The sequence below is a fragment of the Pongo abelii genome, chromosome 10 (genome assembly GCF_028885655.2).
Source record: "Pongo abelii isolate AG06213 chromosome 10, NHGRI_mPonAbe1-v2.0_pri, whole genome shotgun sequence".
Taxonomy (NCBI): domain Eukaryota; kingdom Metazoa; phylum Chordata; class Mammalia; order Primates; family Hominidae; genus Pongo; species Pongo abelii.
In genome coordinates, this window is record NC_071995.2 from 54833682 (window position 1) to 54860543 (window position 26862).

Consider the following 26862-nt stretch of genomic DNA (forward strand, 5'->3'; position numbering starts at 1 on the left):
CAGACAGGTACAAGGGAACTTTCTAGGATGAGAAAAATGTTTTATATTTTGACTGGTAGTGGTTGTACAGGTGTATTCATATGACAAGACTCATCAGAGGGTACACTTAGATGGACGCATTTCTTTTTATGCAAACTTTACCTCATTAATGTTGATTAGAAAAAAAGGTAAGCAGCCTCCCTGGTCATCTATTACATTGTTATATTTTCTCTTCTCCATGGCACTTATCAGTATATAAAATTATTTCATTCACTTTTTGTATGTCTATTGGCCAACCCCTCAATCTGTTAGAATATAAACTCTTTGAGGGCAAGGACTCTGTCTTATATCCCACTATAACTCTAGAATCTGGAACCACATTTAGCACATAGTAGGAGCCTGATAAATTCTTCTTGACAGACTGACTAATGATTAAAGTCCATCAATTGTTCTACCTCCAAATTATATATTGATTTCATCTACTATCATCATTTCTGCTAACACCATTTCAGCTTAGGGCACTATCATCTCTTGCCTGGATTATGCAAAGGCCTCCTTGCTTCCACCATTGCTCCTTCATTTCTGCCTCCACAGAGCCCCCCAGTGATCTTTGAAAAATATAAATCAGATCACATTACTCCCCTACTTTAAAAATGGAGATAAAAATGATTAAGAAGCTGAATAAATGAACAAGAAAAGGCAATTCAAAACTCCAGGAAAATACAAAAGTTATATAAGAAAGGTGATGGTCCTAATATGAAATCAACCAAAATGTAACTCTGGAGCATATACAAATCTCAGCTCATAAGTTCAAAAAATACTTCAGCTATTAATGATGAGGTGGAGAGATGGCCCTCAGACCAAAAAATTAAGTCTTCTATCTTCTAAAGATTACCACTTTAGTGTCTGCTGTTCCAGTCTACATGCCCTTTATATCTAGCAAATTTCTACTACCTTCCTGCCATGGTGGGACACATGAGTCTCCTGTGAGGTCATCTGAAGTCTCATCTGCCTAAACATACAATGTAGCTGTGACTCTCTTGAGTCTTGTCACCTCCCCATGGTGTGCCCCCAAGGTGCTTCCAGAAAGTGGGCCCTCATCCCTCCTGTCCTGGGAACCCCAAACATCACCTTCTTCTCTCATCAGAATGAATCTCTTTGTCACAGGGGAAAGGCTCTGTTTCTCTGAGTCATTTGGTACACCTGCAAGTCACATTCTGTTTTACTTCTTTCCCAAAACTCTATAATTTTTCTAAATATATCAGGGTTGGGGGAAACTAAAGCTGGAGAAAGTGCAGGAAATTTATGTGTTTTATCCCATCAAACATCTCAACCTAGGTAAAGAAGTACCAAATTGGTTATCTATTTGAATGGAAGAAGGTGAAATAAAAAAAACAGGGAGGAATGAAAAAGTGTAAATTATTATCTCAAAATATTACCTAGCCAGTTTCCCCTTAGTAAATTTTTGTGTCTTCAGAAAATTTATTTTTGACCTTTGTTCAACGCTCTCAACAGCATAATGTCTGAGTTTTGCATTTTCCATGGTAGTAGACATTGTGACTGATTTCCCAACATCCCATCTGTCCCGTGATTAATCTAAGCAATTCATGGCAATTTACCTCTTTGCCAGGGGTGGACAAGCCTAAACCAATCTGGGCCAATGAGATTCAAGGAGACACATGATGAGGGCTCTAAGAAAGAAACTTCTGGAAAGAAGGGTGGAGCCAAGATGGCTGAATAGGCACAGCTCCAGTCTACAGCTCCCAGTGTGAGCAACGCAGAAGATGGGTGATTTCTGTATTTCCATCTGAGGTACCGGGTTCATCTCACTAGGGAGTGCCAGACAGTGGGTGCAGGACAGTGGGTGCAGTGCACCGTGCTTGAGCCAAAGCAGGGAGAGGCATCACCTCACTTGGGAAGTGCAAGGGGTCAGGGAGTTCCCTTTCCTAGTCAAAGAAAGGGGTGACAGACGGCACCTGGAAAATCGGGTCACTCCCACCCTACTACTGCACTTTTCCAATGGGCTTAAAAAACGGCACACCAGGAGATTATATCCTGCACCTGGCTTGGAGGGTCCTATGCCCACGGAGTCTAGCTGATTGCTAGCACAGCAGTCTGAGATCAAACTGCAAGGCAGCAGCGAGGCTGGGGGAGGGGCGCCTGCCATTGCTCAGGTTTGATTAGGTAAACAAAGCAGCTGGGAAGCTCGAACTGGGTGGAGCTCACCACAGCTCAAGGAGGCCTGCCTGCCTCTGTAGGCTCCACCTCTGGGGGCAGGGCACAGACAAACAAAAAGACAACAGTAACCTCTGCAGACTTAAATGTCCCTGTCTGACAGCTTTGAAGAGAGTAGTGGTTCTCCCAGCATGCAGCTGGAGATCTGAGAATGGGCAGACTGCCTCCTCAAGTGGGTCCTTGACCCCCGAGCAGCCTAACTGGGAGGCACCCCCCAATAGGGGCAGACTGACACCTCACATGGCCGGGTACTCCTCTAAGACAAAACTTCCAGAGGAACGATCAGGCAGCAGCATTTGCAGTTCACCAAGATCCGCTGTTCTACAGCCACCGTGGTTCTGCAGCCACTGCTGCTGATACCCAGGCAAACAGGGTCTGGAGTGGACCTCTAGCAAACTCCAACAGACCTACAGCTGAGGGTCCTGTCTGTTAGAAGGAAAACTAACAAACAGAAAGGACATCCACACCAAAAACCCTTCTGTACGTCACCATCATCAAAGACCAAAAGTAGATAAAACCACAAAGATGGGGAAAAAACAGAGCAGAAAAACTGGAAACTCTAAAAAGCAGAGCACCTCTCCTGCTCCAAAGAAATGCAGCTCCTCACCAGCAATGGAACAAAGCTGGATGGAGAATGAGTTTGATGAGCTGAGAGAAGAAGGCTTCAGATGATCAAACTACTCTGAGCTACAGGAGTAAATTCAAACCAATGGCAAAGAAGTTAAAAACTGTGAAAAAAAAATTAGATGAATGGATAATTAGAATAACCAATGCAGAGAAGTCCTTAAAGGAGCTGATGGAGCTGAAAGCCAAGGCTCGAGAACTATGTGAAGAATGCAGAAGCCTCAGGAGCCGATGCAATCAACTGGAAGAAAGGTATCAGTGATGGAAGATGAAATGAATGAAATAAAGTGAGAAGGGAAATTTAGAGAAAAAAGAATAAAAAGAAATGAACAAAGCCTCCAAGAAATATGAGACTATGTGAAAAGACCGAATCTATGTCTGATTGGTGCACCTGAAAATGACAGGGAGAATGGAACCAAGTTGGAAAACACTCTGCAAGATATTATCCAGGAGAACTTCCCCAATCTAGCAAGGCAGGCCAACTTTCAGATTCAGGAAATACAGAGAATGCCACAAAGATACTCCTCGAGAAGAGCAACTCCAAGACATATAATTGTCAGATTCACCAAAGTTGAAATGAAGGAAAAAATGTTAAGGGCAGCCAGAGAGAAAGGTCGGGTTACCCACAAAGGGAAGCCCATCAGATTAACAGCGGATCTCTCGGCAGAAACTCTACAAGCCAAAAGAGAGTGGGGGCCAACATTCAACATTCTTAAAGAAAAGAATTTTCAACTGAGAATTTCATATCCAGCCAAACTAAGCTTCATAAGTGAAGGAGAAATAAAATACTTTACAGACAAGCAAATGCTGAGAGATTTTGTCACCACCAGGCCTGCCCTAAAAGAGCTCCTGAAGGAAGCGCTAAACATGGAAATGAACAACCGGCACCAGCCACTGCAAAAACATGCCAAAATGTAAAGACCATCAAGGCTAGGAAGAAACTGCATCAAGTAACAAGCAAAATAACCAGCTAACATCATAATGACAGGGCCAAATACACACATAACAATATTAACTTTAAATGTAAATGGACTAAATGCTCCAATTAAAAGACACAGACTGGCAAATTGGATAAAGACTCAAGACCCATCAGTGTGCTGTATTCAGGAAACCCATCTCATGTGCAGAGACACACATAGGCTCAAAATAAAGGGATGGAGGAAGATCTACCAAGCAAATGGAAAACAAAAAAAGGCAGGGGTTGCAATCCTAGTCTCTGATAAAACAGACTTTAAGCCAACAAAGATCAAAAGAGACAAAGAAGGCCATTACATAATGGTAAAGGGATCAATTCAACAAGAAGAGCTAACTATCCTAAATATATATGCACCCAATACAGGAGCACCCAGATTCATAAAGCAAGTCCTTAGTGACCTACAAAGAGATTTAGACTCCCACACAATAATAATGGGAGATTTTAACACCCCAGTGTCAAAATTAGACAGATCAACAAGACAGAAAGTTAACAAGGATACCCAGGAATTGAACTCAGCTCTGCACCAAGGGGACCTAATAGACATCTACAGAACTCTCCACCCGAAATCAACAGAATATACATTTTTTTCAGCACCACACCACACCTGTTCCAAAACTGACCACATAGTTGGAAGTAAAGCATTCCTCAGCAAATGTAAAAGAACAGAAATTATGACAAACTGTCTCTCAGACCACAGTGCAATCAAACTATAACTCAGGACTAAGAAACTCACTCAAAACCACTCAACTACATGGAAACTGAACAACCTGCTCCTGAATGACTACTGGGTACATAACAAAATGAAGGCCGAAATAAAGAAGCTCTTTGAAACCAATGAGAACAAAGACACAACATACCAGAATCCTTGGGACACATTCAAAGCAGTGTGTAGATGGAAATTTATAGCACTAAATGCCCACAAGAGAAAGCAGGAAAGATCCAAAATTGACACCCTAACATCACAATTAAAAGAACTAGAAAAGCAAGAGCAAACACATTCAAAAGCTAACAGAAGGCAAGAAATAACAAAGATCAGAGCAGAACTAAAGGAAATAGAGACACAAAAAACTCTTCAAAAAATTAATGAATCCAGGAGCTGGTTTTTTGAAAAGATCAACAAAATCGATAGACCGCTAGCAAGACTAATAAAGAAGAAAAGAGAGAAGAATCAAATAGATGCAATAAAAAATGATAAAGGGGATATCACCACCGATCCCACAGAAATACAAACTGCCATCAGAGAATACTATAAACACCTCTACGCAAATAAACTAGAAAATCTAGAAGAAATGGATAAATTCCTCGACACATACACCCTCCCAAGACTAAACCAGGAAGAAGTTGAATCTCTGAATAGACCAATAACAGGCTCTGAAATTGTGGCAATAATCAATAGCTTACCAACCAAAAAAAGCCCAGGACCAGATGGATTCACAGCTGAATTCTACCAGAGGTACAAGGAGGAGATGGTACCATTCCTTCTGAAACTATTCCAATCAATAGAAAAAGAGGGAATCCTCCCTAACTCATTTTATGAGGCCAGCATCATCCTGAGACCAAAGCCTGGCAGAGACACAACCAAAAAAGAGAATTTTAGACCAATATCCTTGATGAACATTGATGCAAAAATCCTCAATAAAATACTGGCAAACCAAATCCAGCAGCATATCAAAAAGCTTATCCACCATGATCAAGTGGGCTTCATCCCTGGGATGCAAGGCTGCTTCAACATACACAAATCAATAAATGTAATCCAGCATATAAACAGGACCAAAGACAAAAACCACATGATTATCTCAATAGATGCAGGAAAGGCCTTTGACAAGATTCAACAACCCTTCATGCTAAAAACTCTCAATAAATTAGGTATTGATGGGACGTATCTCAAAATAATAAGAGCTATCTATGACAAACCCACAGCCAATATCATACTGAATGGGCAAAAACTGGAAGCATTCCCTTTGAAAACTGGCACAAGACAGGGATGCCCTCTCTCACCACTCCTATTCAACATAGTGTTGGAAGTTCTGGCCAGGGCAATTAGGCAGGAGAAGGAAATAAATGGTATTCAATTAGGAAAAGAGGAAGTCAAATTGTCCCTGTTTGCAGATGACATGATTGTATACCTAGAAAACCCCATCATCTCAGCCCAAAATCTCCTTAAGCTGATAAGCAACTTCAGCAAAGTCTCAGGATAGAAAATCAATGTACAAAAATCACAAGCATTCTTATACACCAATAACAGACAAACAGAGAGCCAAATCATGAGTGAACTCCCATTCACAGTTGCTTCAAAGAAAATAAAATACCTAGAAATCCAACTTACAAGGGACATGAAGGACCTCTTCAAGGAGAACTACAAACCACTGCTCAATGAAATAAAAGAGGATACAAACAAATGGAAGAACATCCTATGCTCATGGGTAGGAAGAATCAATATCGTGAAAATGGCCATATTGCCCAAGGTAATTTATAGATTCAATGCCATCCCCATCAAGCTACCAATGACTTTCTTCACAGAATTGGAAAAAACTACTTTAAAGTTCATATGGAACCAAAAAAGAGCCCGCATCACCAAGTCAATCCTAAGCCGAAAGAACAAAGCTGGAAGCATCATGCTACCTGACTTCAAACTATACTACAAGGCTACAGTAACCAAAACAGCATGGTACTGGTAGCAAAACAGAGACATAGATCAATGGAACAGAACAGAGCCCTCAGAAATAATGCCGCATATCTACAACTATCTGATCTTTGACAAACCTGACAAAAACAAGCAATGGGGAAACGATTCCCTATTTAATAAATGGTACTGGGAAAACTGCTAGCCATATGTAGAAAGCTGAAACTAGATCCCTTCCTTACATCTTACACAAAAATTAATTCAAGATGGAGTAAAGACTTACATGTTAGACCTAAAACCATAAAAACCCTAGAAGAAAACCTAGGCAATACCATTCAGGACATAGGCATGGGCAAGGACTTCATGTCTAAAACACCAAAAGCAATGGCAACAAAAGCCAAAATTGACAAATGGGATCTAATTAAACTAAAGAGCTTCTGCACAGCAAAAGAAACTACCATCAGAGTGAACAGGCAACCTACAAAATGGGAGAAAATTTTCACAACCTACTCATCTGACAAAGGGCTAATATCCAGAATCTACAATGAACTCCAACAAATTTACAAGAAAAAAAAAAACAACCCCATCAAAAAGTGGGAGAAGGATATGAACAGACACTTCTCAAAAGAAGACATTTATGCAGCTGAAAAACACATGAAAAAATGCTCACCATCACTGGCCATCAGAGAAATGCAAATCAAAACCACAATGAGATACTGTGTCACACCAGTTAGAATGGCGATCATTAAAAAGTCAGGAAACAACAGGTGCTGGAGAGGATGTGGAGAAATAGGAACACTTTTACACTGTTGGTGGGACTGTAAACTAGTTCAACCATTGTGGAAGTCAGTGTGGCAATTCCCCAAGGATCTAGAACTAGAAATACCATTTGAGCCAGCCATCCCATTACTGGCTATATACCCAAAGGATTATAAATCATGCTGCTATAAAGACACATGCACACATATGTTTATAGTGGCACTATTCACAATAGCAAAGACTTGCAACCAACCCAAATGTCCAACAATGATAGACTGGATTAAGAAAATGTAGCACATATACACCATGGAATACTATGCAGCCATAAAAAATGAAGAGTTCATGTCCTTTGTAGGAACATGGATGAAACTGGAAACCATCATTCTCAGCAAACTATTGCAAGGACAAAAAACCAAACACTGCATGTTCTCACTCATAGGGGGAATTGAACAACGAGAACACATGGACACACGAAGGGGAACATCACACTTCAGGGACTGTTGTGGGGTGGGGGTAGGGGAGAGGGATAGCATTAGGAGATATACCTAATGCTAAATGACGAGTTAATGGGTGCAGCACATCAACATGGCACATGTATACATATGTAACAAACCTGCACATTGTGCACATGTACCCTAAAACTTAAAGTATAATAATAATAATTTAAAAAAAAGAAAGAAACTTCTTCAGTGTTGAATGCTGTGGAAAGGCAGGCTCTTTCTTCTTCTGTAAGTTGTGAATGAGGAAATGTAGAGTTCCCTTTGCCTGGCAGTCACACAACAACAAAGGGTAAAGCTAAAACTGTGGGCAGCGGAGCAAAGAAGTAGAAAGAGCCTACAGCCTCAATGCCATCATTCAGCCACTGGGCCCTGCCCTCACTCTTCATTGTCTAAGCCAGTGTGAGTTGGTTTTTCTGTTACTTTTTGTTGAATGCATTCTATCTGATTTAGAATTTGGTGCCAGGAATAGAAGTGCTGCAAACAACAAACTGTAGTGAGTTGCACAGTAGCTCCCTAAAGATATATCTACAAGCTAACCCCTGGAACCCGTGAGTGTTACCTTATTTGGAAAGAGTCTTTGCAGATGTACCTGGATTATATTTTATTATTTTCAGATGTTGAAGAGACCCAAATTAAAGATATTTTAGTTAAAAAAATCACATTTGACCTTTATTACATGACCATTTATCAAGATAAAAAAAAAGTCTCTTCAACAGAACTTCATATGACCCAGGAGTTTAAGCCTTTTTTAAAAAAAAAATTAGTTCAATGACTTATTTGACAATGTTACTAATTTGAGAAATTGATTTTCCTATAACTGAAAAATAATCCTGGTCTGGGAGTCCGAATGCTTCATTTCTATCCTTGTCTTAGTTACTAAACTGGGGGCTTAGGTAGGTCACTTCCCCCTCTGAGTGTTAAGTTACTTATTCTATGGAACTATTGGTGGCTCCAAGTTGCTCAGGTGCATCAGAATCATATAAGTCCTTGTTATAAACACATATTTCTGGACCTTGTCTCAGTCCTACTGAATCAGATTTTCTAATCTTGGCACAGGAGTCTGTATTTTTTAATTAACTGGGTGATTACAAGGTACCGCCAAGCTTGTGAAGTATTGGATGAAGACCTCCTTCATAGCTCTAAAAATTTGTATTCTGATTTCTATTCCTTCTATCACTGTTTGTCCTAAGTCAGCTACTAGATATTGTGCTAAAACAAAGCAAAGCAAAACACAAAATAAACAATAAAAAACCAAGACCATGGTTTAATCATCTTTATATTCCCCCAACACCTACAAAGTACCTGGTAGGTAGTAGGCACTCAATAAATATTTGAAAAATTACTTAATGGTGATTAAATAAATGAATGTTATTTCATGTGGATCCCAATCACCTATAGATAGAAGAATCTAAAAAGAAAGAAAATATTTTAAACTTTTGTCTGATTTAATCTTGCACTCCCTATCTGCCCTACTGCATACTTCAGTAATGGGTTATGTGAATGAAGTTATGCATATTGAGCGACCCAGTAGGAAGGCGGTTAGATTCTCCTGGAGGCGAGATTATCCCACAGTATTTCTCAGTGGCAGTGATAACTGAAAGGGGCTCATGATTCCACAGGAGCTAGTTTTCTTCTCCATGACTTTTCCAGGAGCAGAAAAAGCCGTATCCTGATTGGGTGACAGACGTCCTTGGAGCCATTGCTGCAGATCGCTGAACCTGCAAAGACCACCTCAGGTTTCTGTGGGGTCCCAGAGGGTGGGAAGAGGCATTCATCTTTGGTTAGAAGTTACTGGTAAATTCGACAGCAGTGGATGTCAGCTGAGCCAAGCGTCCTTTGCAGCCAGTGCCCCCAGGATATCCGATACCACCTTTTGTGACCCCACGGTCCTTCCTTCCTCCCCAACTTCTAGGCTCCACTGACCCATTGAGCCTCCCCAGTTTAGACACTGTCTGCTGGCCTTGGAAGGTACCGGCTTAGGATGAAATCTGTCACAGGGGTGGGCAACTTAGCCAGAGGGATGTAGAGGAGTTTGGCATCCAGGCCAGGGTTGTAGCGGATGCGAGGGCTCCGGGAAACAATAGCATGCTCCATGCTGTTGATGACATCTCTGACTCTGGGCTCTGCCACCTGCATTATGTTTTTTAACTTGTCAGTATCTGTTTGAGGGCAGAGAGGGGAAAAAGGCTCTGTTATTCTTCATAAAAGATGGTTTCTTCCAAATTCTGTCCAAGTTCCGTTTCCATCAGATCCCTGATCTAACATTTCAGGCAAGTCTGCCACACCCTCCAGGTGGTCCCTTATACAAACACACATTTATAAGACTATTATAAATAATCTTAGCCTGGCCAACATGGTGAAACCCCATCTTTACTAAAAATATAAACATCAGCTGGGCTTGGTGGCACATGCCTGTAATCCCAGCTACTCAGGAGGCTGAGGTATGGGAACCACTTGAACCCGGGAGGCGGAGGTTTTAGTGAGCTGAGGTCACACCACTGCACTCCAGCCTGGGAGACAGAATGATACGCTGTCTCAAAATAAATAAATAAATAAATAAATAATCTTATTTATCTTTCTGAATTCAACAGTTGTGCATTGAATTCCCGCTATTGCGTTAGACTGGTGATGAGAAGAACTGTGCACATTCTTCTTATAACTGTGCCACTTATTAGTTATATGACTTTGAGCTTAAACTTTTATTATCTATAAAATGGAGATAATACTATCTTTCCTAAAGTTTGGGCGTAGTGGCTCAGGCCTGTAATCCCGGTACTTTGAGATTCCAAGCCAGGCCAATCACCTGAGGTCAGGAGTTCGAGACCAGCCTGGCCAACGTGGTAACACCTTGTCTCTACTAAAAATACAAAAATTAGCTGAGCATGGTGGCGCGTGCCTATAATCGCAGCTACTTGGGAGGCTGAGGCATGAGAATCACTTGAACTTGGGAGGGGGAGGTTGCAGTGACCCAAGATCGCGCCACTGCATTCCAGCCTGGGCAACAGAGTGAGACTCCATCTCAAAAAATATCTGTCCTGGAGAATAACAAAGATGATTAATAGCAGGGTAGACACTGGGGGAGTACAGAATCGCAAACATGATGGGAAGACAGCCCTTTTTTTTTCCTTCTATGTACTTCCTAGGGTTCCCACATTTAAACAAAAACATGCAGGAGAAAATATTATTTAAAAATAGTAATACAGCCCCTACCTCAGTCATAAGGCCATTGTGGACTCAAATAATCTAAGGCATAGACAAGCACCTCATGGGGCCCTCACAAATGTGAGGGGCTGTTCTGTTTGCATTGACCCACAGGGGTGGAGATGGGGACAGAGCACCCAAATGGTACAAGTCTGCCAAAGCTCATGACATAAATGGGAGAAGGGCCACACCACACACCCACCAGGCCCTCATCTGCATCCTCACCCCAGGACAGGGGGATTCATGCTTCATTGAGAGCCCTGAGGACTCTGGGGACAATGGTGCTTCAAAGTCAGACTGCCCTGATAAGGGATGAAAACTTGAAAATGGAGAGGAAGCCAAAGTTGCCCTGACTTTGAGAATGGTCCAGGCAGGCAAGGAATTCACCCGCTTGGGGCCAGGACCTTTGTGGGTGGTTGGTGAGAATGGGGCAATGTCACTTCAGTCCCCTTCACCCCAGACTCCGAGAAACTCTATTTTCTGTTTCCTGGAAAGAAAACTGATGCAGGGGAAAAGCCAAACTACATTTTGGGATCTCAACAAGAGTCACACTAACTTAAAGCCAGACTGTCCATAAAGCAGTAATGTCTTAGGAAGCCACACCCTGACCTCTGACCGTAGAGCTGGCACAGAGGCCACCAGCAGCAGGGCTGAGGGTCGAAGGAATCATTCAGGATGCCCAGGGGGCTGTCTCTGCCCCCTCGGCGCCAGGGAAACCTTTGTTGGGTGAGGAGGTGGAGCAAGCTGACATGGTGAGATGGGCTGGGGACTGGGTTCTGAGAGGTGGGGAGGGCTTGCACAGGCAGTGGGGTGGGAGAAGTTACCCCAGACATGGGGAACAGTATGAGGCGCTTGCTTTCATTGTTTTCTCAAATAGCTATTAGCTGCCATTCAGTGCTGGGCACCCTGCTAGGCATGGAGTGGGAAGGGAGACTGAAGGACCCATCCAGCCTTGTCACTCTCCTTCACAGTGAGGAAGGACATAGGCTTTGGAGTTGGGCACCTGGGAAAACGTTTTTGTTATTGGGAGAATTAAGCAAGACAAAGTCTATAAAGTATCAGGCCTGGTCCTAGGGGTTACAAGCCAGGGACCTGTTTGGTCAGTCACAGCAACTTGCTGAGTTTGTACCCAGCGATGCTCTAGGACTACTCCTAAATATCTCTTCTGTCTGTCGCACAGCCACCCCCCACTACCAGAACCATCATGACTTACAACTTCATGTCTTTATCGTTCCTTCACTGGGTTTCTGCAGTAGTCTCCCAGGTGGCCTTTTTATCCTTCCCACGATGACACAAATCTGATCCTTCATTTCAGAGCCATTTACAAGGCTCTCTAATGCCTTTAGGATAAGAGCCACGCTCCCTACTATAGCAATCAAAGCATTTTATGATCTGACTCCTAATCTCTCCCCTCCTCAATCATCACCCACAGCACTTCTGCCAGACTACAATGGCAATGGCAAAGGTTTGTTCAGCTCTTACTGTAGCAGAGCTGAGTACTTTGCATTTCTGTTTAATTCTCCTAACAATCCATGAGAGAGGAATTGTACTTTATAAATGGATAAACAACTTTGGAGAGCTATACAACATGATTAGAGGGACTGCTGGAATACAAGCCTGAATCTGCACTGCCTCCAAAAGCATGTGATGCTATGTCAGGTCACCAAAATGTTGCTCACACCCTTCCTCTTGTGTGAAACATCTGCCATCTCTTTCCCTTTTGGTGTACTCCTATTCATCCTTCAAAACTCACTAAGGCATTAACTGTCACCTCTGTAAGGCTTCTGTGACAGCAGAATGAAGTCTGCATTGCTGCTTTGTTTTGTATGCATATCCATTATAGCAAGATTCTTCATGTGGTGGTGTATTTACTTTCACATCTTCCCTGCTAGTTTCCTGGAGACTGTCTCATCTCTGTATCCCAGTCAACACTGGGCAACTGAAGTGAAAATTCTAGTATAACTACCTGGGAAAACATTTATCTAAATGTAGTTGACCACTGCCTGAAAATTTTCCTCTGAAATTATGGTGTGGACTACAGGTGAATTGGCCTAAGATATTTTATAAACCCAATCCTTACTATTCTTTAGTACAATAACAGCTTTTAGACAAGGTTTTCAGAGAATTTTGCCTTTATACGTATTCTTTCATGGACCACACTAAAGATGCTACAAGCTCTGTTCACCCTGAGTGCTTACTCAGAAAATGACTTTGTGAGGTTTCCAGACACTGGCTGAATCCATTTCACCCCAGCCTCCGAGCAGCTCCACAAATAATTTGAACTACTCTTTGCTAAGAATGAGCACACAGAGGATAAATATTCTTCCCCACAAATGCTAACATCTACTCTCCTTGTTCCCAACAGCTGCAGATTTCCCTTTGGGGACCTATGTCTCCCCAACACTGTGTCTATTGGTCTGGGCAGAGCACACGGCCCAGCCTGAGCCAATCACACCTTCACATTCCCCTGGGTGCAGTGATTGGTTTAGGGTTGGGTTCATCCTGTGGTCCCCCATGATGCGGTCACCATAGGTCCTCCAAGTCGGAGTGTACATTAGGACTTTTGGGAGAGGTACTGGAAATAAGTCTCCTATTTTCCCAGCAGACCTCACCCTAGGTGGAAGTGAAGAGAGGTTGCAGCAATGTGGCTCCCACAGGGGAGAGAGCTTAGAGACCAGAGTGAGTGTAAAAGAAGCAGAGCGAAGAAATGGGTGGAACCAGGTCCTAGCAACATCATTTGCAGTCTGGGTCAGGTTGTACCTGAAGCTTATCTTGCTCAACTTTTTAGTCAGATGAGGCAAGAAATTCCTTTTCTGCTTAAATAATTTGCATTGGATCTTCTGTCACTAAGTCCCAACTAGTGTAAATCCTTAGACATTTTCTTCTCACAGAATCCTAACATGTCTAGCACTAAAAGATGAATTGATCTAAGGAGTACTCCAAACATTTTTCCCTGAGGCTTCCCTAAATCAATGAATGAAGACACCTCCATTCACCATGTTCTTCAAGCTGTAAAGCTAGCACTCACCCTTGATGGCTTTCTCTCCCTCACCCCTTAATCCTCAGTGTGCTTTGATGCTCTAATTTATTCCATATACCCCAGCTACCTCCCATTGCTTCCCACCTGCTGGTTTCTTTAAAGTTCCTCAAATGGAGTTTTCTGCCTCAGAGCCTTCTTGCAGAAAAAAAGTCCCTACCCATCCCCTCTTTCCCCTTCCCAGCAACACCTAACTCTTATTCCTCCTCAAAGTCAACTCAGAGAAGCTCTCCCCTTCACCATAGTCTGAATTGGGACTGCAACTTCCTGCTCCATTCTTCTTTCACAACCCCGTTTCTCCTCGGTAGCACTTATCCACATCTACCATAAACACATGTGTTTTTATTAATGTTTGTCTCCCCTACTGGGCCACTGCTACAGGCAGTGAAGGGCAGGCATACTGCTGTGTCTGCTCCAGCTCTCCAGCCCCACACAAGCTTGGGACATGGCAGCCTTGCGTGCTTTGTATTTCTGATTCAAAACAAAAACAAAAAACAAAAATGCAATAAAGTGTGTATGTATTAAGTGAAAAAAATGGCTGTCTTGGCTTTATGCTCTGTTGACGTATGACGTCCAGCAGACAACTTTTGTGGCACAAAGTTTTGGGGCAGCAGGGTGAACAGCTGCCGTGTCCCACCTCTACCCTCCAAAAACACCTATGATTCACAGGAGACCCTCAGCTCAGGGAGAGAAAGAGAGTTGCCTAGAGACCCTCCCTTTTAAATCCCCATGTGCTCATTTTCTTCTTTATTAACAAGCACTCGGAATGTGCAAAGTACTTCACACATACTAACCCTCATAGCAACCCCATGAGGGAGGCACTATCTTTAGCTCCATTTTGTAAATAAGAAAACTGAGGCATGGGAAAACTAGGTAATAGGTCCAAAGTCTCCTAGCTGGTAAGTAGTAGAGCCAGGATTTGAACCCAGGCAGTCTGGCTCCAGCAGCCATGCCCTTGATCTCTTTGCTGTATTTATCTCAGTGCATTTTCACCTGATTCCCCTGCATCATGATGCTGTCGGGGTAGATGCCAGGAGTGGGCTGAATTGCCCTTAACTCCCTGGGCCGCTCCAGAAGTGATGATTCTGCCACTTGCTCTCTATTCTCAAACCCCAGCTCTGCCACTATGTGACCTTGGGTCCTGAACTCCTCTGCATTTTGTCTCGCCATCTGTAAACGGAAAGCCAGCTAATGACCCCAAGACCCACTCGTCCCCCTCAGAGACCCCTCTCCTGCCCCAGGAACTTACAGATGCGGAAATAATCCTCTCCGTAGCTGTCCCGGGTCTCCTGAGGCAGCCTCTCCCAAAGCTTTCGCATGCGTGACTCCAGGTTCTCCTTGCCGAGAATGGCTGTCCGATAGTTCCCTGGCTCAATGATGCAGACCTTCACCCCAAAGTAGTAGAGCTCACGCCTGGGAAAGAAGAGTTGCAGTCAGTCTGGGCCCCAAGATGACAATCATCAGGGAGAGTCACCTCTGGATGGGCTTGTCTTTCAGGAACCTAGAGATGCTTCCCCCACCCCTGTACTTGGCCCTGGCATTGCCTTTGTGCAAAGAAGCCCTTCCTTAGGGACTCAGCCCTTTCCAAAACTGGCCCAGCAGTCTCTGGGCAATTTGCATTAGGCATAACCAGCGGGAAGATGTCAATAGAGAATCTAGGCCAAAGCCTTGCCTCACACCAGGTCCCTCCCATTAGCAACCCCTCACTCAACAACCACATGGTGAAGGGTGTGGGTCTACACAAGGCCTGCATGCGCCTCTAAGGACCTCCCAGAGGGGACCTGTGCCTCCAGGCCTGTCTGTCTGTTTGGGGGACTCTCCCCCCTCTCACAGGCCCAAACAGGGTTTCACTCACCCTGGTGCTGCTCAAGGGAAGGCCCACCTGATGCCTTGTATTTCCACCCTACCTCTTCTCCTCATCCCTTCTCTTGGTCCTTGGAGAAAGCACCTTGAGGTCTAACCTTCCTTCTGCTATTGTGTTAGCTTCCTGTCTGCAGAATTCCCCTGCCCACATGCTGTCACTCCCAAACCTCTGTAATCCCTGGGATTTCTACCCAGAATAGTTTAGTACCAGGTCCCAGTTACCTGATGCTGTCAGAGAAGGCCTCAACGCCAAACTTGGAGACACAGTAGCCACCACCAATGACAGCCACACGACCACCAGAGCTGGACATGTTGACAACCCTGCCCCGGGCTCTCTTGACCATGGGCAGCACGTGAAGGGTCACTTCGATCAGTCCCACCAGGTTCACATTAATCACCTTCACAAAGTCCTCCTTGGTCAGCCATTCGTTAGGACCACTGGGCAGGCCCACACCAGCATTGTTGACCAGGGCCCAGAGGCCTGGGGGTGAGATGAACCACACAAAAATCATCAGTGGGCCTGGGAAAGAACCAAGTTCTGCTCCCCACCGGCTCAGGGCCCTCAAGGATGGTTGAGCAGGTGCACAAGACACAACCCGGTCAGGCTATAACATAAAAGGAAGGTGTGTCTTTTACTAACTCATTTTCCCTGAAGGGACACTTTTTTCCTGATTCACATAGAGTCTGCCGGCTAGCTGGCGCTCTGTACCAGCTACAATTGAGGTGATAGGTAACAGCATTTCAGCTATCAGCTTTGGGATAAGAGTTTCATTTTCATATCAATGAATTAATGTTTAGATCCCTTCCCCATCATGCTTCTCCCTCTCTGTTCACTTAAGTGTAACCAACTGCATTTCACATACTACCAAAATCAATCCATTCATTCATTCATCTTCACACTTTTATTCATGCATTTATCTAGTCTGTGACAATTACAGGGTGAAGGAGGCCAGGTGCAGTGACTCACACTTGTAATCACAACCCTTTGAGAGGCTGAGGTGGGAGGATCACTTGAGGCCAGGAGTTTGAGACCAGCCTGAGCAACAGAGAAAGACCCCCGTCTCTACAAAAAAAGAAAAAAAAAATTAGACAGGCATGGTGGTACGTGCCTGTAGTTCTAGCTACTTGGGAGGCTGAGGTGGGAGAATCACTTGAGCCCAGGTTACAGGTTACCTTGTTCGAGGTTACAGTGAGCTATAATTGTGCCATTGCACTCCAGCCTGGGTGACAGAGTGAGACTCTGTCTCTAAAAATAAAATGAAATAAAATTATATAAAATAAAATAAAGCAAAATACAGGGCAAAGGAGACATAAAATGAACAACACAGCATCTTATCCCTCAAGGAACTCACAAGCCTAGAAGGAAATAATAATATTTATAAATAAATATATAAAATATTTAAATAAAATAATTATGGAAAATGTGATGAGGACTATCCTTGAGATATTTCAATTAGGTTGGTACAAATGGAAAGAAATAATGCTAAGTGTTGTCATTCAACTCTGCAGGGGCCCAGGGTTGAAGAGCTTCAGGTCCAGTCCTTGTTTTAACTCCAGCCTTGAACAAGTCACTTCCCTCTCTGGGCCTCAGGCTCTTCATCAGATTGGACAAAAACAGTTGCTTCCAGGCTGTATTTTGCAAGCCTTCTAGGGGGAGAAAAATGCAGGAGAAACTCTCCTTTCATTTGTTTTACATATTGGGGTTCTAAAAAAATTCCACCAGAGGGAGGGTGATGCTAAAGACACACTGTAAACCCCTCTAAACGCTCCTCAAGGACCCCTTCCAGCTCCTTCATGCGAGGATTCCCCAAGCCCTACTGCCCTGGTGATTCCCACCACAGCCCCAGCCTCAGCAGCCCCAAGATACTCTGCAGGCGCATCCCACTGTCTCCTGAGGGCAGGTCTCAACACAAACATAAATCCTAGTCCACCCCTCCCTCTAGGGCTGGGGTCCCCACTCAAGCCTTGCCTCTACCCAATCTCCCTGCCTTTCTCCATTCAGGAGCAAGGAGAAAGCACAAAAGAACATCCTCTCCCATCCCCCTACCCACCCTAGTTCCCAGTGTTTCTTAGACCAGGATATTGCCAAGTGGCTTAGGCAAAATAATGGTCCCCCAAAGATGTCCCCATCCTCATTATCTCTGGAACCTGTGAATCTGCTGGATTACATGGTAAAGTGGAATTAAGGTTGCAGGTGGAATGGAGGTTGCTAATTAATTGTCCTTAAAGTTAGGGAGGAAGCTAACACAGGGAAATTATCCTGGATTAACCTGGTGAGCCCAATATAATCACGAGTCCTTCTAAGTGGAAAGAGGCAGAAACCGGAGAATCAGAGAGATTGAGAAAAGTGTGAAAAAGACTGGGCCCAACCTTGCGGGCCTTGAAGATGGAGATAGCAGGCCAGGAGCCAGGGGATGCCAGCTGCCTCTGGAAGCTGGAAAAGGCAATGAGACGGATTCTCCTCTACAGCCTCCAGAAGGAACACAGCTCTGCTGACTTTGATTTTAGATCAGTGAGGCCTATTTTGGACATCACTCCTCCACAACTACAAGATAATATGTTTGTATTGTCTTCAGACCCTACAGTTGTGTTATTTGTTACAATAGCAACAGGAAACTCACAGGCTAAGTGAGGTATTAAGGCAAGTGGCTCAAGGCTGAATGTAGGGAACTGGCTGAGACAGCCTGCTGAAGACAGAGGCTCACTCTTGCTGAATTATTAATTAATTAGCTCACTCAAAAACTATTTATTCAGTACCTTACTAGGTGCCAGACATTATTCTAGGTACTAAGGATGTACAGTAAATAAAAGGGACAAAAATCCTTGTCCCCAGGAAGCTTTATTCTAGCAGAGGAAACAGACAATAAATAAGTAAAATCTATTGTGTATTGACTAGTGATAAGTGCTAAGGAGAGGAATCAAGCAGGAAGTTACTGTCTGGATCCCCCTGGCTCCAGGGCTCTGTTGCCCTGACCCGCGCATGGGCTCCAGACTAGTTCCTTTAGGAGGGAGGACTTCCTCTAGTCTGCTGCTTCTGCAACTCAGCCATCCTGTTCCTCCTGTTCCTGGGCCCACACCCTGTGTGCTAGAAGTGCATGAGGCAGGTTCCCACACAGTCCTGGGCCAGCCCCAGTCCACAGCTTCCTTTCCCAATAGGAGCAGCTACTCTGACATACATACTTGCCCTGAAGTCAAATCAACATCCACCATGATGTCAAGAAGAGACCAGATCTCTTTCTCCCCTGCCTGACGTAGTCAAGGAGAAAAACTGCACCCACTCATGGGATCCAACCTCCTGTCTCATTCCCCCTCCCACATCCTGATCCCAACAAGAAATGTGTTTGTATTTCCCCAGGAGCTGATGGTTAGGACTGCTGAAACATCAGAGAGGTACATCCTTTTTTTTTCTTTTTGAGATGGAGTCTTGCTCTGTCACGAGGCTGGAGTGCAGTGGTGCAATCTTGGCTCACTGCAACCTCCACCTCCCGGGTTCAAGTGATTCTCCTGCCTCAGCCTCCTGAGTAGCTGGGACTACAGGCACGTGCCACCACACCCAGGTAATTTTTATACTTTTTAGTAGAGATGGGGTTTCACCATGTTGGCCGGGATGGTCTCGATCTCTTGACCTCATGATCCTCCCACCTCGGCCTTCCAAAGTGCTGGGCTCATAGGCGTGAGCCACCACGCCCGGCCAGGCACGTCCATTTTTAGAGGTTTGGACACACAGAACACATCTTCCCCCCTCACTTCCTATTGAGACCTCTTTCCTGTTTCTCTGAGTTTCCAGGACAGAAAACTTCCTTGGGAAATCACCCCTTCATGTGAACAGGCCAAACCATGCAGTGGCTTCCAATCAGATTGAGTCAGGGACCTTTCCCTACGTCACCCCCCCACCCAATCTGGACATCAGGGTCTCTGATACTGTCAGATGCTTCGGGAGAGAGGAAGAGGAAGGAGAAACCAAGAAAGCCAAAGAATGTAATTCACCCCACCTTGTTCACCCACTTTGTCCCTCACCCACTGGGCCGCCGCCTTGATGCTTTCGCTCTTGGTGACGTCCAGTAGGGTGGTCTGCAGCCGATAGGAGGTATCCTGCTGAAGTTTCTGGGCTCCCTCCTCAGTGAAGCAAGCAGCCAGCACCTGCATGCCCCGATCAACCAGCTGTTTGGCCAGCAGGTTCCCGAAGCCAGAGTCACAGCCTGTGATGAAGACGTACTTCTCTGAGAGGTTGCCGACCAGATTGCAGTTCTTGAACCAGCGATACATAAATGAGAGGTCTGTGAGGGCCGCCATAGGGCAAGGGGAATGTGATGGCCAAGAGGGACTGGGCTCAGGAGACAGCAGGGAAGAAGCTGGTCCTCTGAGCCCTAGCAGGCAGTCTGCGGGAACCCACCTGGAAGAAGAACTCTCCTTCCTCCCACAGCTTGCAACAAATCTAGGTCCCTGGGTGAGCCACGCTGTAATTTTTATAGGTGGATGCATCACCACAGCAATTAGCCCAGATGCAAGAAATTCAAGTCCAACCTGAAGCCTTGTCACCTCTGACAGCCCTGGTAGCTGCCTCCCTCTCTCCACCTGCCCTGATGGGTAAAGCTGCCAAGAATGGGAAATAATCCACTTGTAATGTTGGTGATGAGTGGTGGCTCATCCAGGTGGTGTAAGGGAGGCAAATGAAAGATGAGGACTCACCCCAGACAGCTCCCCTAGAAATCCTGTCCCCACCCTGCCCCCAACCCAGCCTGGGGATTTTGGTCTCCAGGGATCAAAATCCTTTGTCATGAGTGCAGTTATGTAAATAAGTTTATTTTCAGGGAAAATACTCAAGACAAATTTATTAATGTAAAACAAACAACATTGGTTCTGAACCTTCCAAACCCCAAGAGAAACAAGTTGCAGGTCGTCAGCTCTCTGGAATTCTTAAGTAAGTCTCCATCAAGAGAGAGGATGAAAAGCAGTGGATTTCTCCTAGGGTGGATGTACCTCCGTTGTCCTGAGGCTAGAGGCAGCAGGGCCCTCCTATAGGGGAGGCTGGTATGTGAAGCTTAGCCACCAGAAAGCAGAAAGACCTGGGGGACTCAGGCCTGACGCACTGTGGGGGTGATACTTAGGTCACAAGTGAGCAGCTCTGGGCAAGATGATGAGGAGGGATCATGAGTTCACTGGGCAGCTGAGGGAATCGTCTGGGCAGAGGCCTTGACTGTAAGAGGGGATGAGATATAGGAGGAGCAGAGAACTGGGGCCAGAGACATAGAAAATTCCCAGGGTCGGGACTTGGAGGAAAAGAAGAGATTCTAGGCAATTTAGCAAATAATTTACAGAAAGCTAAGAGGGAAGGTGGTAAAGGAAAGGAAATAAGGAAACCAGAGGTGTGAGTAGTGAGGGGCCACGCCCAGAATTGCACAAGATGCAGGGGAATGATGCTGGAGCCTCTGTGGTTCTTTGGATCAACATCTAGTGTCACCATTCCTTGGAGCCTGGTCCCAGCTCACACCTTCATGGCTTAGCGAGTCTGACACAGAAATGGGACCACAAAGTTCTCTAGTGTGAAGGGACAAAGGATATATCTCTGTGATCCACCATTTGCCAAGTCTGACCAGCGTAGAATCACATAAAGCAGGTGTCACCTTGGGAAAGCCCCGCAGAGTTTGGCCATTCCTTAACAAAGTAGGGGAGGGGGCCAGATTATGAACCCACCCCCAAAGAGCAGACCCAAAGCTTATAGGGGATGGAGGTGGGAAATTGTAGAAAGCAAACCGCACCTACTTCATAACCATCCCGAGGCAGAGGACCTCCTATGAGGGGTCTGGGAACCATCTCCCAGTCTCTGTCTGCCTCCTGGGTGAATGAACAGAGAAGTCTTGGCTGGGACAGGTCAGACCATGTCACTCAAGGACTGAGCAGGTCCGGGGCAGTGGGTATTCCAGTTCTTGAGGACACAGGTGAGGTCCAGGAGTTGGCTCTGACCTAGCATAAGGATAACTCAGAACTGCCCCAGCACAGGCCTGGGCCTGACTCGACACCTCCTGGGCCTCTATGCTGGCAGTGTTCCCCTGGCCTCAAACTGAACCCACAATCCATGAGGGTGGGGGGTGTGAGGGCTGTAACCACATAGAAGACTTTTCTTCCCAGGGCTAGAAATGCCTCCCTCTCTCAGATGACAGCACTCCTTGCCGAGCTGGCCCCTAAGGTCTGATAGGTCAGGTTGGTAGCTGCACTCCCCATCCCCACCCCATGCACACAGGTATCTCAGAGGAGAGGAGCCCTCTCCTCTGACAGGCCATTTCCCTCCAGTGGGAGAGCATAGACTGCCGAGGGCCAAGACACACCCTAATGAGGTAGACAGGAGGAAGAGCAGGTGTGGGCTCACCCACCCCCAGTTGATCAAGACCTTCCACAAGTGTGGATTCTTCAGGGTGACAGGTGAGCCATGAAGCTTAGAGCCCAAGGAAGTGGGATGCCATTATCTGTGATTGGGTCTCCCTTCCTAAGCAGCAAAATGTGGTTCTTTCCTCCTAATATCACCAGAGTCCTGAATAACATCCCAGAAAAAACCTAGAACAGAGGTGAGGGAAGTGAGGTACATGACCCTGAACTTGAGAGCTCCCTCCCACCACTCTATTTCTCACCCCATGAAACAGCACTCCTCCCAAGTGCAATGATGTTAAAGTGAGGGCCGGTCACTGAGTGCTGCAAAGAGGTCTCTACAAAGTGCTACAAAGAGGCCTGCCAGTGCCTTCGTGACATGTCATTGCTTCCTTGTCCCTCTGTGCACTCCTGTGACCCCAGGCTACTTGATTCACTCCTGGAAAGGAAATAATTGCCCCTCACCTTGGTGGCAGAAAGGGCTGAGACAGGGCAGGGATAATCCAACTTCTCTCTTCAATTTCCTCCTGAGTTCCTCCCTCTTATCCCCAGGTCCCCATGAAGGCACCTGCCTCCTCCTCCCTCTTGTTCACAGCCCATACTCCCCTCAGACTGGAAGGCAACTTGCTGCACATGGCTGCACTCTTTAGCTTTTGCTCTAGAACAAAAGTAACCAGAGAAACCCATGGTTTCAAGAGGGTCAAACATTGGTTCCTGTGTCCTCTGTCGGAATCCCTATTGAGAACACCACTGCCAGCCAACGCCCCCAGAGCTGGCACCTGAGGTCTTGGGGTCAGGCTGATGGCTGCCCTGTCACCCCACAGCTTGTCCACAGGTATATTCAGAGGAGCCCCCACCCACTTCCTCCAGGCCATTTCCATCATGGGGAGAGTGTAATAGACTGGCCTGGTTGATGCACACCTGGGGAAGAAGCAGGAGGCAGAGAAGGCGTGGGTGGCAGATCCTTCCCCTCCTCACATGCTCCCATTGTGTAGACTCCTCAGAATTGGCCAAGAGACTCAAAGGCAACAGGACACCTATAAGCGCTACTGGGTCCCATTCTTTAGCAAAACACCTTGGTTCTTTCCTCCTAATGTTGCCAGTCCTGAGTGATATCTCAGTGGAATTCTGTGGAGGGCATGAGGAAGAAGCTGGGATAGGCATCCAGATGGCAAGAGTGCTCCCTCCCACCACGCCATTACTCTCCCCAGGACACATCACCTCACCCAGATCACCCAGCTCCACCCAACCATGCACCCCAGTCTTGGATTCACAGGAGCTTAGCCAGCTTTGGAGAGCCCCAGTGGAGCATGACATCCATAGGAAGGTAGGCATGTTGCTCATGGGGAGGTAGAGAAGATTGGTGTCTCAGCCAGCTGAGTAGCGAGTGCTCCATGCAGTGGGTCAACAAGGATAGATTCATACTGAATTTGCCCAAAGCCTTCTAGATGCTTTTCTGATGCATGTTAAGGATGAGGAAAGATCCTTAATGTACTAGCACATCTCTTCCCTCCCATTTAGAGCTCTGAATTAGGAGGACAGTGTCTAAGAATTCCAGGCCCCCCAAATGATATGCCTCAAGTCTAATCCATCCATATTCCCCAGAGAGTGCCCCAACCTTCACCCAAGGAACATCTGTTTCACTCTAAGCCCCCTCTGCCTCTCTTTTTGAGATATCTGGACTCATAAATTGAAGGTCTCTACTAACAGCCTAAGAATATGAAAATCTGCTATCTCTAAACCCAGCTGCCCATGAGCCCACCGGTAGCCACCGTCTCTGACTTGTTTCCTCTTCAAAATAATAAGGGATTCAGATGAGACAGTGGTCCCAATTATAGGAAGCTTGGATGCTTCCTTTAGGTGAACAGTTGACCACATGGCACCCTGGGAATGGGGCTAAATGTCCTCACTTTGTTGGGGAGGCAGAGTCTGGAGGACAGACTCTCATACTGTTGGAGACACAAATGATGGACCTGGACTTCCAGACAAGGATTTGTTTCTTTCCCCACTGTCCAGAACTCACTCACAGAATGTCAGAAACTTCAACCAATAGGTCTCCTTGACCTCGGGGCTGACCTGGTCCGACAGCTCCTTGAGGTCCTGTAATGCCTTTCAGAGCTTCTCATATTGGTCTTGAAGTGACCAGGTTCAATCACAGACACCTTCACTCCAAAGTGGGAGAGCTCCCTCCTGCATGGCAGACACACAGAAGGGCAAGGACTTCAGAGGTCTTGGGAGGCAAAATACAAAAAACAAAGAAACCCAATACAAACCCAGCATGCAATGGCAGTGGGAGACGCAAGAAAGTTTGGAGAGTTGGGAAGGGCAGCAGATAGCAGATAACAATTATGATGGTGGCCTTGCCTCTCTCTGGGGTTTCCATATTTTACATACCAAAGCTTACTAGCCCTAAGTCCTACCAATTCAAGAGCAAGGCAGCACCTCAGTGCTATCACCTCCTATGCCCCTCACATCCAATGGATCACCAGAATTCCCACATTCTACCTCCTCTGCAGTCCTCAGTCCCCTCCCTTCTTCTCCCACCCCAGGAATCTTCCTGGCCTCTGAGCTGGGCGATGGCAGCTGTCCTCTGAGGAGCGTCCCTCTGCCTTCAGTCTGGCTCCCCACACTCACAGCCACTGGGCTCCCTGCAGTAAGTGGTTGTCTAGAAGCCAATTAGACCAAAGAGCTCCCCTGAGCAAATCCCTTTTTTGGGGGTTCCACTGCCAACAGCATGAGGCACAGCTCCTGTCCAGGGCCTCCACGAGCCCATATGCACCCACCTGCCCAGCCCCCTCCACAGGCCTGGCCCTGTGCTTCACCTCATGAGGACCCCACAGCACAGGTAGGTGGCTGAGGCTCCCCCTAGGCCTGGGCTGAAGACGAAAGTCATTCCCCCATTTCTGTTCAAGGCTGTCAGGTGGGGATCCTCAATCTCCAGTTCAGACCCCACTGCCAGGACCCTCCCCAGCTTAGGAGGCTGCCATGGCCACCAGGGCTGACTGGGTCACAACCCCTATGAGAACTGGCAACAATGATTCTGGCTCTCTTGCCCCTCTCTCAGGTGTCAGAGCTTTTAGGTCAGAGCCAAAACCCTGTTGTTGTCCTAGGCTGAGTATATTGGGTACTCTTCCAAGGGCCACAGGAGTATGTTGTATGGACTCAGATGCTCTACCCATGCCTCCAGGGCCCAACAAATATCTCTCCAAGGGACAGAGACAGAGACAGGAAAAGAGGAAGACAGGAATGGGGTAAGAGAGAGAAACCAAGGGGAAAGGACAGAAGAGAAAGGAAAATGGAAGGAAAGAATAAGAGAAACACATAAATAATTGCTTTCTGCATCCTGGTTGCAGAAGTCCTAAGACTGGGGGAAGTTAGAGAGCAGGCCTGCACTGGGCATCAGGGGACAAGCTGTGCTTCAACCTGCATCAATGTCAAGGCAATATCTGTCTTGGAAGAAAAGGTCACCCTGTGTACCTGGAAATCCCAAAGCTCACTGTGGACTGAATGACCAGAGCAGGAGCAGAGGGGGGAAAGAGGTCTTATGCCACACAGGTGTCCAGACTGCACTCTCTGCCCCAGGAAGTACCACCCTTTCCTCCCACCATCTCATAAGGCCAACTGTGCCCTATCCCCATAGGGTCCAGCAAGCTTTGGGGAAGACTCTACAGAAGACATAGGGGAGCAAACTAATAGCATGAAAGATCTGGAGTAGTCGGAGCTACAGAGCTACAGACTCCAGGCCAGAAGGGGAAGGAGTGTGAGTGGGTGAGGGCTGGGGGTTACATGAGACAGAGATTGAACCTAGGAATATTGGAAAAACAATAAGGCCTGCAATGGTAGCCCTTCCCATACTCAGAAACCTTTCCTGGACTTGAAGGAATGAGGATTCTCTGATTCAATAATTTTACTTTTCTTGAATAGCACTGCTAAGCCTGTCAACAAACCTTGGTAGAGGATCATTACTGAGATGTTATTTATGCCAGGAAAAGTGGGTAACAAACTTTGGCATTCAACAATATAGAATCCCTTTAACAAATTAGGGCCTCTCCACATGCTGGAATATGGAGACCTTGATTGTTATGTTGTGGAAGAAATTTGATGATGAAAATGCTGACCCCAGAATGTGTAAAGTAGAGAGAAATTAACCCTGGAGGCTGGGGTTAGGGGGAATGTTGTTTCACTCTCATCCTCTTCTATGATTTCTCCAATGAGAAATCCTATCTTATCCTACTATCTATCCAACCTTATCCTCTTCTATAATTTCTTCATGTTTTCCATTTACAACCAGAACAAAGCAATCAATGATCTCCCTTTCCCCAAAACGAACAGGATTCATCACTCGGTGTTTGATGTGAAGTCCCTTCAGCTCTCCAAGCCCCAGTGTCCTTGTGAATCAAGTGGAGATAATCTTAAAGCCCTCAACAGGGACAAGTGTGAAGGAACCAGTAAGAGAATGCTGAGCTGTCCTCTGCATTCTGAGATCAGAAGCCTGAATCCTGCCCGGCACCATCCCCTATGGTCTCATGCCAACCATCAGGACCCAACGTTATCCAGAGACTGGGCTCTAACCACAGGCTGGACTCCTCTAACCCTGGGTCCAGCCACAACCACTCTAGGACTTCTGCTCTGGAAAATGGAAAGCTGGAGCCCCTGAAAATAAAAGTCTTGGGAATGTTCCCAGTTAGCAGACACTAGGTCT

The 26862-nt window shown here is 45.9% G+C and overlaps 1 protein-coding gene across 1 annotated transcript; it reads right to left on the minus strand.

Moving 5' to 3' along the window:
* Positions 1–8933: 8933 nt before the first annotated feature.
* SDR9C7 (short chain dehydrogenase/reductase family 9C member 7) lies at positions 8934–20237 on the minus strand. The gene is made up of 4 exons (XM_009247937.3): positions 19790–20237; positions 16020–16278; positions 15184–15347; positions 8934–9855 (listed from the first exon to the last, which is right to left on the minus strand). Exons 1-4 carry the CDS (start codon positions 20088–20090, stop codon positions 9638–9640), a joined length of 942 nt encoding a protein of 313 aa, XP_009246212.1. The 5' UTR covers positions 20091–20237; the 3' UTR covers positions 8934–9637.
* Positions 20238–26862: the final 6625 nt, after the last annotated feature.

Excerpts from the sequence above, each read along its gene's own strand:
- SDR9C7 (XM_009247937.3), bottom strand. The coding sequence starts at position 20,090 with ATGGCGGCCCTCACAGACCTCTCATTTATGTATCGCTGGTTCAAGAAC. Across the intron at positions 16,279-19,789 it reads GGACAAAGTGGGTGAACAAG|GCCTCTGGGCCCTGGTCAAC; the intron begins GTGGGGTGAATT and ends TCTCACCCCCAG. Across the intron at positions 9,856-15,183 it reads AGAGGATTATTTCCGCATCT|ATACTGACAAGTTAAAAAAC; the intron begins GTAAGTTCCTGG and ends GCCCTCAAACAG.